General features: G+C 30.8%; 1 protein-coding gene across 2 annotated transcripts; it reads left to right on the top strand.

Annotated features, from left to right (window-relative positions):
* The first annotated feature begins 1,694 nt into the window (after nucleotides 1-1,694).
* Nucleotides 1,695-6,355, top strand: LOC110732452 (BOI-related E3 ubiquitin-protein ligase 1-like). 2 transcript variants are annotated; one of them, XM_021912397.1, is made up of 4 exons: nucleotides 1,695-2,359; nucleotides 4,728-4,837; nucleotides 4,929-5,305; nucleotides 5,447-6,355. In XM_021912397.1, exons 2-4 carry the CDS (start codon nucleotides 4,813-4,815, stop codon nucleotides 5,975-5,977), a joined length of 933 nt encoding a protein of 310 aa, XP_021768089.1. In that variant the 5' UTR covers nucleotides 1,695-2,359; nucleotides 4,728-4,812; the 3' UTR covers nucleotides 5,978-6,355. The 2 variants fall into 2 exon arrangements, with proteins under 2 accessions (XP_021768089.1, XP_021768088.1); XM_021912396.1 differs by lacking the exon at nucleotides 1,695-2,359 and adding an exon at nucleotides 3,776-4,617.
* The last annotated feature ends 7,405 nt before the right edge of the window (nucleotides 6,356-13,760 follow it).

Below are 13,760 nucleotides of genomic sequence, written 5' to 3'. Positions count from 1 at the left end.
TCCAAAGCATGTATTGACTTCCAACTCATAAAAAAGATTTTGTGTCTTATTCCCACCCTACATTTTCTTCTTCTTCATACGATTACCAAATACCAATCTTCTTTCTTTATCATCCTTTGTTTGTTGAGCCTTCTTTATGCAAATTTACCGCGTAATGAGATCGAAATCATACTATACATGACTAAGACATTAGACTTTTTAGCTCCAAAAAAATTTAATTTTTAAAAAATTAAGTTGGGTGTTTAATTTCAGACCTAATTTTTCATTCATCTCCTCCACCATCTAATCTTCCTAGAGGCTAGATCCATCAATTTCTTTCTGCTTTTTGATTGGAAATGTCATAAGAAGTAATAATATGATTCTAATCACAGTTAATTAATTAATTACGGTTAATTAAAATTATTAGATTGTAATCAAATTTCCAGCAGTTTCCTCTCTTTTTTAGAACCAAAGGCAATCACTTGCTTTACGTCACACTAGATTAGCAAGAATTATGGGCGGCTAATCAAATGATTTTGACACTAAAACTTTAAATTACTTGTATATATAAGGAAGAAAAAAAAATGTCAAAAATCAAAGCATAAGGTAGCCAATCTAGCCATTCATAGAATTGCCACCTACGCAGCCACGCAGATCTTCCACGTCCGTGTGGCCCCACAAGAAGAGGACTAGTTATCAACGGTCAAAAAATTCGAATTCCCCCACTAAATTTAGGCTATTGGCAAGGGGCTAACTTAAGGGGCTCCTCAACTATCCTCTTCATTCCTAACCTTTTATTGACGAGATTTGATCTCAAGTGTTGTATTAATTACTATTATTATAATTTTATGCAATTAATCTATTAGGAATTAATCTGTACATGTGTGAATTATGCTAGTGTTAGTTGTGATTGTAAAATCATTATTATATGTCAATATGCTAAAAAAGGAAAATTATTTTTAAACAAAATGATAAAACAACATATTTTTAAAAGTTGTCTCATTCAAATATTAAATAGGTTTACCGTGAATAAAATATAATTTATAATTTTTGGCATTACAATTTGACAATAGTGACAATTAATCCCAAAAAAGGGACTATGAGGTAAATCGTTTATGGATTCATCGAGTTACTATAACCTCTTATTCATTTGTCTAACTAGAATCACCCAAATATGGAGGAAGTTTACCACTTATTATTCATTCTTTGAATTATTATCTTTACATCTCATATGGATACACCTAAAACTAACTCCTCCTTTTCCTGGTGACCTTTGAGCAAATTATTAGGTGCATCAAGATTTGAAAGTCCAAATTTTCATATAACTAATTTATCAATGGATATACATATTATACACTACACCACCTATTTCTTCTCAATTATCTTGATTTTTCTTGTGGCACACTTTTGTTCAAAGTCAAGAAACAGAAACGCCAACTATTAAAAATAATAATAATAAAAAAAAATTATTATCTTTATAACTCCTCTTATCTAATTACAGTTTAAAAAAAATAAAAAAGAAACTGATATGTACATCGTACATCGGATTTAAAAGACTTGTTTACCCTTAAATCCTTGAGTAAAGCATAAATACAGTCCCTGAAGTTTCGTATAAAAGCCGTTTTAGTCCCTCTTTAACTTTTTTCACCAATTTAGTCCCTCAACCACCTACTTTAGTGTTTGTCAGCCAAAAGTTTAGGGACTTTGCTGACTAAGCAAAAGTTGAGGGACCTTGACTCATCAAAAAAAGTTGAGGGATGTTGAGTCATCAAAAAATTTAGGGACTTGATGTCAGAATTTGTAATTTAACTTTTTTTTCTTTTTTTTTTTTTTTTGACAGGAGTAAATCTCAGGATAAAATTTGTAATCTTCTTCTCCAAGCTTTATTATTTTAATGAGATGATTTTGAACATTGGAAATAAATGCTTTAATCCAATGTTCAAATAAATGCTTTTATCCAATGTTCTACCACTATACTATTTATAAAATGCATTTATACGCATCAAATGCATTTATACGTTCATCGAATCACTTCATCAACAATCATTTTATCCAATAGTATTTATAAAAGCATTTTATCCAATAGTATTTTTTTTTTTTTTTTGGTGAGATTATCCAATAGTATTTATAAAAGCACCAAAAAAATTAAAAAAATGTTGTACTTGGGGAAACAATCCCCTACTTTGCACCTCATCAACATTCATCAGGAATAATGATCTTTTAATTCAAGCCTTTGATTTATCTTGTGTTGGAAATGTGGACCGGTGGAGAATGCGACTACGCAAATTAGGGTGTGCGAAGGTGGAGGCTGTTGTGGTGGAGAATGGAGATGCGGGAAGGTGGCGCAGTGGTGGGAGCTGCGGTTGCGGCGAGGTGAAAGGTGACCATAATCGAATTTTAATTAATTTTTTACTTTAATTGCATTGCTTAGTGTTTGATGAGGATGATCTAATGAAATATATACTCGTATAATCCAAGTATCCAACACTTGATCCTACTCTTTACGAGTATGAAGTTCATTTTCATTGTTACTAAATCTTCTTTTTTTTTTTTTTTTTTTTTTTTTTTTTGAAACAACTAAATCTTCTTTGTCAAATTTGTATTATGATTTATTGAATTCATCTTTATTTATAAAATTGATTGAATGTGAAGGAGATTTATCCGAAAATCTCATCATTTATATAAGGCAAATTAGATTATATTTGTAAATCCCAAAGTTGTTTGTTTTTTTTTTTTTTTTTTTTTTTTTTTTTTTTTTTTTTTTGACAGGAGTAAATCCCAGGGTAAAAACGTCACAAATTAAGTTAATTTGATGTTGAGAATTCTTTTGGATTTTCCGTAAAATTAACGGTCTCATATTCAGATAGTTTGTGTTTGTTTTAATTTGACATTTAATTTAGAAAAAACAAACTATAATAAGTTATGGTACAATAAATAAAAAAAAAAAAAAAGCAAATTTAGATGAATCAACATCCCTAAACTTTTTTTGATGAGTCAAGGTCCCTCAACTTTTGCTTAGTCAGCAAAGTCCCTAAACTTTTGGCTGACAAACACTAAAGTGGGTGGTTGAGGGACTAAATTGATGAAAAAAGTTAAAGAGGGACTAAAACGGCTTTTATACGAAACTTCAGGGACTGTATTTATGCTTTACTCTTAAATCCTTAATAACATAACAAAAACTATATTCGTAAAATGGTGAGTTCTATGCTATACAGTATGATTAACCTTGTTGTATACAATATAATATACCTATTTCAAATTTTCAGTACACAAAGTAATCTAATGAAATAAATAAGTAATCTAAGGTCTTGTTTGGTTGACAATATAAAATGGGGGAAGTGGAAATTCATGGGATTTGATAAATTGATGAGTTGTTTGGTTGACAAAAAAAAAAAACAAAAATGAGGGGAATTTCAACTTTCCACAAAACAAAGAAAGTAAATTACCTAGCCCCTTCTAAATCAATCAAAATTCATGAGATTTCTAAATTCTCACCTTGCCAACCAAACAAATTTTGAAAATTCCTAGGAATTTTATTAGGAAAATAACTTTCCATAAAATGTAATTTTTTTTATGAGAATTTAATTTCTATGTAAATCAAATAAGGCCTAAATTTATAATTGATGGACCAAATTAGAAAATAGAGAAAATGCAAACAGAGGAGGACTGCAACTCAGTCTACCTTCCCAGTTCCCACGCTCCTACCAAATTAGACCAATTGACTAATTTTTTTTCAAAAAAACCAACAATAAATAATTATTTTAAAAATAGATTACTACTTAAAGTAAGTAAGAAGTTAATCGCATTAATCAAAATTTCCCTTTAATAATGGTAACCAAACACGAGACTCCCTCCTCAAGATAAGCCATTTCTATCTCCAGTTCCACCCATCTTCCCCCCCACGAGAACATAATTTTATTTTAAATTCATTTTCTCTCTCATCTTTTTTTTACAAACTTCTCTAAAAAGGACTGATTCGTTTCAACCCCTCTTTCTCTCTTTCAGCATCATAATTATAAGGAAATACTTACACTTCCCACCCAATTTAAAGTCGGTGAAAACAAACCCACAAATTCAATCTCTTTGCTTTTTAAACCCAACCCAACCTCATATGTCCATGATTCTCTCTATCTCTTTCCTCCTTGTCCATCATCAAAATGTCATCGTATCAACCCGTTTAATTTTACCTTCCAATATTTACAGCCCCTTTAAAAATAAATAAATAAATAAATAAATAAAGGCATTGAAGAGTCCGCCTTAGTTCTCCTGATTTATTTTGATAATAAAAATAAATTTCTCTCTCTCTTTTTTTTTTTTTTTTTTTTTTTTGTCTATTGATTTGATCCATTACATCTCTCATCTATCTCATGCATCTTCTGTGTATGCCTTAATTTCCCACAACTTTCTCTCTCTTAACTTTCTCTATCATCTCTTTATTTGTGTGTTTGTTTTACCACCCTTCTCCTCCTCATCCCCTCACATTGCTCCATACTCTTCTCTCTTTCTTTTTATATCTTCATTCATCAACTCCCATAAATTCATATTGTTTCTTTCTTCTTTCTCTTTTTATACCTCTTTTTATTTTATTATTATGGCTGTTCAAGCTCAATACCATTCTAATATTCTCCTCTTAAACAGGTTTTTTCTTCTTCTTTTTTCTCTGTTTTGCTTGTTATTAGATATTTATGAATGAAAGTAAAATTACAAGTATTTGATGAAATGATTGATTTCGGAATATATGAATGCAGAAACGTTCAAGGAACCAACGATTATTCTTTACAACAGCAACCTGGTGGTGGTGGCGGCGGAGGCGGATTCATTGATCAAAATCATATGCTTTTTACTAATAATAATGGAGGTTGGTTTTTTTTTTTTTTCCCAAAAATATCAAGTTCCTGGTATTTTTATCAATGGGTGAATTAAATTTTTTTGATTTGATGATTATTTAGTGGGGGTTAATCAAAGGAAAAGAAGCAGAGAGGTTGCAGGAGCAACAACAGCAACAACAACAACGACGACAATTAATTCATTCAATTTCTCTCTCCAAAATCAGCAGCAACAACAACAAAATCAGAATCATCAGTTGATCGATCTTTGTCAACTACAAAATCATCAACAGCAACAGCAACCTAATGTGGTATCAACTGGTCTTAGATTATCATTTGGAGATCAAAATCATCAACTTCAACAACACCAGCAACAACAAATTCAACAACAGCAGCAACAACAACAATCTAATAATACAATTATGTCTCTTCTTTCTGAAGAATTTGCCCTTCAATTTAAACAACAGAGTGATGAAATCTCCTACTTTCTCCATTCCCAGGTAATTCTCCCTTTAAAAAAAACATTTTCCTATATTTTGATTTTTTATTTTTTATTTTCAATTTTTACCAACTGGGAAACGGTTTGGACTGATTTTATTTGCTTATTTATTTATTTTAATATTTTACAATTAAAAATTCAGGGGGACCAATTGAGGCGCACGTTAGCAGACAAAAGGCAGAGGCACTATCGTGCGCTACTAGGCGCAGCGGAAGAAGCCGTTTCACGACGGATGAGAGAGAAAGAAGCGGAGGTAGAAAAAGCAGCAAGACGAAACGCCGAGTTGGAAGCCCGAGCGGGCCAATTAAGCGCAGAGGCCCAAGCATGGCAGGCCAAAGCTCGGGCCCAAGGAGTCCAAGCAGCGACTCTTCAGGCCCAATTACAACAAGCAATGGTGGGCCCAGGCCCAGCAAATGGTAGCGGCGTATTACAGGAAGGGAGTGGGGTAGGGTGTGGAGGAGACGCGGAGGATGCTGAGTCAGCGTATGTTGACCCAGTGAGTGACCGGAGAGTGACGTCACCGAGTTGTAAGATGTGTCGGACACGTGTCGCGACGGTGGTGCTATTGCCGTGTCGGCATTTGTGTGTGTGTAAGGAGTGTGACGACGTCGTTCAAGCTTGCCCACTTTGTTTGTCTCTTCGAAGTGCCAGTGTTGAGGTCTACCTCACTTAAGATTGGCCCACCTGGCCCATTACCGAATTTCAGGCCCATAATATCTGACCCAAACAAAAGAAAAAAAAGGACCAAACAAAAAAAAGAAAAAAGATAATTAGTCATGGTAGAAATAAAAATTTATTTAAAAAAATTTATTTTGTCTTTTGACAATATTTGAAAAAAAAAACCTCAAAATGACAACAAAAATGGACTTTTGCAACTTTTATTTTGGTTCGTTTTACTTTGGGTGGTGAATGGTGATGATGTACATGGCCAAATAATGGCAATTTTCCTCTTTTTTTTTTTTTTTTTTTTTTTTTTTTTTTTTTTTTTTTTTTTTTTTTTTTTGCTTTATTGAAATTCAATTGATACATAAAATTCTTTTATTTGATAATTTATATGTGCACGAAATTTTGATTATATAGGTTTTTGACTAAGTTTTATTATGGTTGGTTTTTTAGATTGGTACAAATGTGTGGCAATATATGCACATCAAGAATGAATGCAAATTCTACTTGGTAAATGAACAATGCATTGTTTTACCTAATGAAACACAAGAAAACAAACATAAACGTAAAGATTGTCGGTTAGAGAATGCAATTTGTATTACCCCGTGCTTTTTTCAAACACATTATGACTTTTACCATGTGTAAATTGACCATTTATATATTGGACCTTAATACTAAGTGATAATAGTTAAATTTATTTATAAAAAGTGAGCCCTTTCTCTAAATAATGTTGTCAAAAGCCTCAATTCTCAAATTACAACCATTTTTTCATAAATTTCCTAAATACAGACCACGTGAGCAAGTGGAAAAAAAATCGGGGTTTTTTTTTTTTTTTTTTTTTTTTTTTTATCGGTTCAGTGAGAAACCGCTACTTAAAGTGGCGGTTTTCAAAAATTGAAGACTGCTACTTAAAGTAGCGGTTTTTAGAATTGAAAACAGCTACTTCAAGTAGCGGTTTCTGCCGTAATTTTTTTTCTTAAAAAAAAAATATAGATCTAGCAATATGATTCTTTCAGCAAACAAATAATCAAAAAAACAAAAACAAATTTCACATAACTATACTACTTCAAGATTGATAATACTTACGGAGTAGACGAAAACAAAGGGCCATTTAAGATTGATATTACTCCAATAAAACCAAACAAAACTTAAAAAAAAATATTTAAAACTTAATTTGTTAGATCTAGATTTCATAATTACGGATTTTGAAAATTAACAAGTGAATTGAAAAAATAACAACGAAATTAGGGCTTAAATTAACAATTCAATTGAATTGAAATTAGGTAAAAAATAGTAACCCTCCATCCCTAATTTACTACATAAACGGTGAAGGTAGCAGTTCTCCGGCGTCAAGCGTGGCTCCGAGCGGCAACGGAACCAGGTGGGTGGGGGACTTGAACGTTTTTTCATCATGTGTGTTTGAGCAATATGAGAATTGAGAACAAGAAGATTTTTTTTGTTTTTGTTTTTGTTTTTGGGGAAGCCGTTTAGTGAGGTGAGAGAGAATAAAAGAGTATGAAAGTTTTTTTTTCTTATTACTTTTTTTATTTTGTAAATACCTAAAACCGTCACTTCAAGTAGCGGTTTTCATAAAAACCGTAAAAAAAAAATAAAAAAATAGATTAAACCGGTGACATGGACGGTAAAGTGGGAAAAAATGACAACATTGTGGAATTAGATCTTTTGACAGCATTATTTAGGGAAAGGGCTCATAAAAAGTTGAGATTGTATTTTGAATATGTATAAATCAGGGGTTGATTTTGTTCACCTTATTTTCAATTATTTGAAGTCTAATTATTCAAATAAATCTATACTATTGTTTTAAAATAGGAAGCTAGAAGGACATGTCTCCACATCCTGTTTTTTCCTGATTAAAAAAAAAAAATTTAATCTCAGAGTTGTGTCATTTTCTGCCTTTTTTTTTTCCTTTCCAAAAAAAAAACAAAAAAAATAAATATCAGAGTGAAGCGTTTCAATTTTTTCTTCCTTTTAAACCTGTTATTTCTTTTCCTCTTATCATTGTTCTTCATCTGTTTCTAGAATTTGTTTCTTTAATAGTCAGTTCCATATTCCACTCTCCTATTTATATCACAATACACATGCAATTGATCTTTTTAACCAAATTTTGAGTTTTTGCTTTAAAGAAATTGGGTTTTCGTGATCGATTTCATCAGATATGTTACAACAAGGTTTGTATTTTTATTAGTTTAAATTTTTGGTTTCAGATCTGAAATCGGGTTGCAGTGGTGAGTTTATTTGTAAAGATTTGTGATACTATGAATTATTTCTTTTATTTTTTCAGAATTTATATTTTCTCACTCTCATTGTCTATCATTGTTCATTAATGCTTCTTTTTACTGTGTTTTAAGAACTTGTGGGTCGTCAAGTTTGTGAGATTGTTTTATTTGGTCAGATTTTAGTTTATTTGCATGAAAAAATTTGGGTTTATGGTATCTGACGACTAATCTGTTTGTGAGACGTTGAGAAGAAGTTATTTTATTTTCCATCTCCAATTGTCACAAGTTTCGTATCCAATTGTCATAAATTCCGTAAAATTGTGAGTATTAGGCAGAATTGTTATGATCGTCTGATTATCCTTTTCTTTGCAATGCTTATATGGTAATAATGTACATCTTTTCTGGTTTTATGAAATTCGCTTAGATATATTAATATTTTTGGGTAAAAATTTACATCTTTTCTAATTTAAAGAACTTCGGTTTCATATATTAATATTTTTAGGGATAAATGTTTAAATGATATTGTTGAATTTTTTAAACATTTATGAGAGTTTTTAGATCAATAAATCACCATACGTTCAAATACAAAAAAAAAATTATTATAATACATTAGCCATCCGTGCATCGCACGGGTTTAAGACTAGTTCATTTCAAAAAAAAGTTTTGATAAGGGTTATCCAAATACAATTTACAACTAAAATAAGTTTTAATAAGTTTAGTGAAAATAAGGAGAATAAAATACGAATACATCCTAAAAAATTACGTAATTTGAATTAGACCAAATGAATAATAATCGCGTAGTCAAACCTTTATAAACAGCAATAACTACTGTAGTATTTTGAATGACAGGTAGTATTTTGAATGTAAAAAATATCGCAAAAAATATTTTATAAACAGCAAAATCACAACTAAGATAAAAATTAAATTCGAATCGAACTTGAAAGCTTGATAGACACTGTAGGTTCGAGTAAATGCCTACCAATAACTACTCCTATAGGTCATATGAGAGATTGTTATATACACCCAGATGCATTGTATACCATGAGTATTTTGCTCTCATTTTGATGATTGTTTTTCATTTAATCATCAAATGAAGAGCTAAAACTAACCTTGGGTTAATTGAGTGTACGGTGCATACTGGTGTATATAACAAATTCCATAGGTCTACTGAAATGTAAAATTTCGATCTCCGAATCCGATTTAGTTTTTGACAAATACATTGGATAAAATTGTAACATTTTAATCCTCCATCCGTCTCAATTTAGTTTGCTCAATCTTCTACTATTTATAAGGTCCTCTATTATTTTAATACATTGGATAGAATTGGAAGGTGTTATATATGACTTGAAATGGGCAAGGATATCATATTTGTGTTGGCCTCTCCAATGTCGGAGGTCTATTCATTGCACATGCATGATAGGGGTCGGTTACCCTTCGAAGGAGCAGCAAGTTAGTACATATCATTGATTTTGCTGTTTTCTACCGGTTTCTATTTTTTTTCTTTCTTATAGGTAAAATCACTTTTATATTGGCCACAAAATATTGCTGTGCTTGATAATTCAAAATAAATTACACCAAAAAATTAAAGCCACGATATGAAAAATCAAATTATTGGTAAATTTTGTGTGTGGCTAAGCAAAATATTAACGTCCATAAATGAAATTATTAAATTTAGATATCAAGTTAAAAATTTACCATACACAATTATTTTTAATGGATTATAAATTGAACTATCACCTAACGAGTATAAGATTTGAGGCTCAATGCTTATCAATTATTTCATGTTCGTGGTTAGAGACTTAGAGAAACATTTCCTAGTTTCATAATCAAAATCTCAATCTTTAGATATTGAAACTTTTCTATAGGAATGTGAATGCACTAATGAGTTATGACTATATCCTTTACTCGAATTCCCAAAAGTGACTCCTCAATGAATGAAAACCTTAATTTCTTCATTTTGCATGTAAATTTCTTATGTTAAAAAATCTAGGATGATTTTTATTCGATACTAACTTTTTAGGTTCAATACTTTAAAGTTTAAACCTACTCAGTTTGAATACATAGTCCCTTGCAATTTTAAAAGAAACAATCAACTAACATAGTGTCTAGCATCCATATAATTCAACAACAACAATAATCACAAAATGCAAAAGGGCCAGATATATGTCATATTGAGTTGTGTGGGTGTTTTTTTGATAATGAATAAAAGCTAGCACTATCAAAAAAGCAAATTGGAGCTGTATGATATGGGTGGCATATATAGACAACAAGAATCCTTTTATCATGACGATCCAATCTCTCTTAGACTTACTTGAATTTTAATATTCATAAATTGCTATTCAAGGGACAATTATACATCTTTACGAGGCATTAAACTCCTCTCTTGATTTGCCAATTGCCTCATTAATAAATGAAAAATAATTTAATTAATAACAAAGTATATTATGATAATTGATCATGTTGGTGATTGGTTCAATAACTAAATAAACTTCTACATTGTTTATTTGTCGTTACTAAAGCAATTTTTAGTTAAATTTCTTCAGTTTTCCAAGTGAAGAATCATTTATGCTCAGAGGAATTTTAGTATATCTCTAATAATCTAGAAATGAATTGTTTAGTTGTGTGCCTTGCTAGAAAATTCATGCTTAATTAGAATGGCCTAGATGATTGTGTATGTAACATCTTTAAGAATGACTTGATGACTAGAATACCCTTGTAGTTTTTTCTATCTAGGTCATTGAAGGTTGAATAGTTGTTCTAAAGAAAATATAGAGGGTCCACGATGTATTGGATTCTCTCTGATTTTGTAAGGAATTGAAGTTTGATGTTAAAATCTACATAGGAATACATTATATTGTCAACTACGAGTATTAACTTAATTTGCCACCAATTCTATTACACCACAAAAGGGAGATGACAACTTCAAATTATTGTAAATTTGAATTTGTGATAATTTTTACAAGTATTTTTCTTATTAAGCTATAAAAACAGGTCAGTTGCATATGGTTCCCATAGCTAGGCCATATATAGTGGAAATCGTGAAAATGATCCAATATATCTATGCATACATTAAAACAGCACTGACAACAAACTAGAAGTTGACGTAAGTTTACTGGCATTGCCTGTCTCTTCTCATATCATAGGTAGTTACAAAACATTATTTGCGATATTGATGAATACTGACCCATAAATCAATATATATCATTCAAACTTTTTTTGTCATCAACTTATTTCCACCTTGAATTTTTATTCCAATTTCTAGATTATCATCTACATACAGCTATGCATGCTTAATAACAAATTGTTTTTGTATACAAACTCTATTTGAACATAAATTCTTACCTAGTCTAATAATAATATCGTAGTGTACGTATAGTTGATTGTTTGTTACCTTTTATTGTATCATTGTCAACTCCACAAAATTAAATAAGAGATACTTTTTTGGATAAGGAAAAAAATTTATCTCTACTTTGTATGGTCACGTAGAATTACAAAGGAATAAGGGTAGACACTTGTCTACTCTCTCGACTGTAAAATTACTTTGCTGTGAAAAAGGCAAGAAGTAGGTTGCAATTTGGTGACATTTACTTTTGCATTACACACATGTTTTAGTATGAATGATGCTGTTGTATTGGTCATGGGTTACTGAGTTCTATGTCCATGCTTAGGTATCAATCAACTTGTCTTGAATTTTCCGTATAATCATACATAGTCTTTAATTTTCTAATATTAATTGTAAATAAACTATTGTTATGTTTTAACTTGTGCATATAGGTAACAATGTAACTCATTAAGAAAAAAGATATTATGTTAATGAACATACATGAATTATTATACGCTTTAATTAATTATCTATCCTATTCATAATTTCTAAATATGCAATTGCTAGTTGGAACTCAAACCCCGCCACTACACTACCAACACAAATACATAGCTATATTAGCTAAAACCACATCATATTGATTGATTTCATGCCATCAATTAAAATGGATTTCGTCTACTATTCAACTTATAATGTGATGACACAATTAGAGAAATTGGATCACCATATGCAAATGTCTCTCTCGTGCTATATGACTTTCACTAGCCAACAATTTTGTGTTGTTCAATTAGTCGACAAAAGCATAATAGGTTGTTCATATGAGAATTATCTAAATTAATCACAATCAACTACATACTCGTAGTACTTCACTTTGGGTTAAAAATAAAAATAATTAATCAACCTACTAGGAGTACTAAAAATTTCAAACGTACCCCATATTCATCTTGATACGTACGTGGCATCAAATAACAATACTGCAATAATTAAAAATTGAATATCACATGATGTGTTTAGATTCACTTTCACTCACTACTTCACGTGTCTTATTGATTAAAATCTTCACAAACTTAAGTTGAACGATGCATGCACCAATTTGTTGATGCTGATCACGCGGATTTTAGGAAAGTTTCAACTTTAGTTGTTTTACTTTTCAACGATAAGGATGAACTTAAAAGATTGTTAAAGTTTTGGCTGAGGTAAACTATAATAATTCATCATAAAATCGAGGGATTTTGTGAAATAAGTAAAATCTTAAACGGAGTACTATCAAATAATAAATCGACAGTAAAAAAAATTATATATATATAAGTAAAGCTAAATTAAAATAAGGTTATTTTGATTTTTACCACCTTCAAATAACGACTTTATTGAATTTACCACCTCCAAAAAAAAAAGATTTACTTTACCACCTCATAAAAAAATTAAACATCAGTTTTCCCACCTAAGCCTAACTCCGATGACGGAAACCGCCAGAGGGGCCCGCCATAACAGCTAGTTTTTGAAATTATCCCCAAATTCTCCCGATTTCCCATTGATTTAAACCTAACTTCTTCATTTCTACATCTATTTCGTGAAGATTGAAGTTTTTTTTGCCATTTTCTTCACAAATTCGGATTTTGGGTGATCCTTAACAATCCCACATCCTCAAATTATCAAATTATTGAAGATTGTACTCGGCCCTGAATCAATTGAACTGTTCGACGACAAACAGCGAAAAGGTAAGCAATTTTCATGAATTCTGTTGTAATTTTTTGCAATTGTTTGCGTGATTATGTTACAACTGCTAAGTATAATTGAAATTGCATGTTTTCTGTTATTAATTCAACCCCAATTTCATATTGTAAATAATTAGGGTTCATGTAAGTGTAAATTAATTTGGGGGTTTTTGATATTTCAATTAGGCAGTAAAATTAGGGTTAGATTATGGTAATTGTGTTCAAATACAATTAACTTCAATGAAAATTTGGCAGTAGAAATGGTCACACTACCTCCGAATTACGAGAACAATTTTTTTCCAGAAGTCGAATCTATTCTTCGTCGCCGTTTGTTTTCTGAAACCTCTGTCATATAACAATCAGGTTCAGGAAATAGAAATTGAAGCAGCTCAGGTACGAGTAATTGTTGTTGCTCATCCACGGATTCGGTATTTATAAGATCAAACACGTTTTTGTTTGCAATCCTTAAGCCATTAAGGATACAAATCAGACCAAAAACCAAGCTATAAGCAAATTATA

Source organism: Chenopodium quinoa, unplaced genomic scaffold (assembly GCF_001683475.1).
Source record: "Chenopodium quinoa cultivar QQ74 unplaced genomic scaffold, ASM168347v1, whole genome shotgun sequence".
Taxonomy (NCBI): domain Eukaryota; kingdom Viridiplantae; phylum Streptophyta; class Magnoliopsida; order Caryophyllales; family Amaranthaceae; genus Chenopodium; species Chenopodium quinoa.
This window is presented reverse-complemented; position numbering and strand designations above follow the sequence as displayed.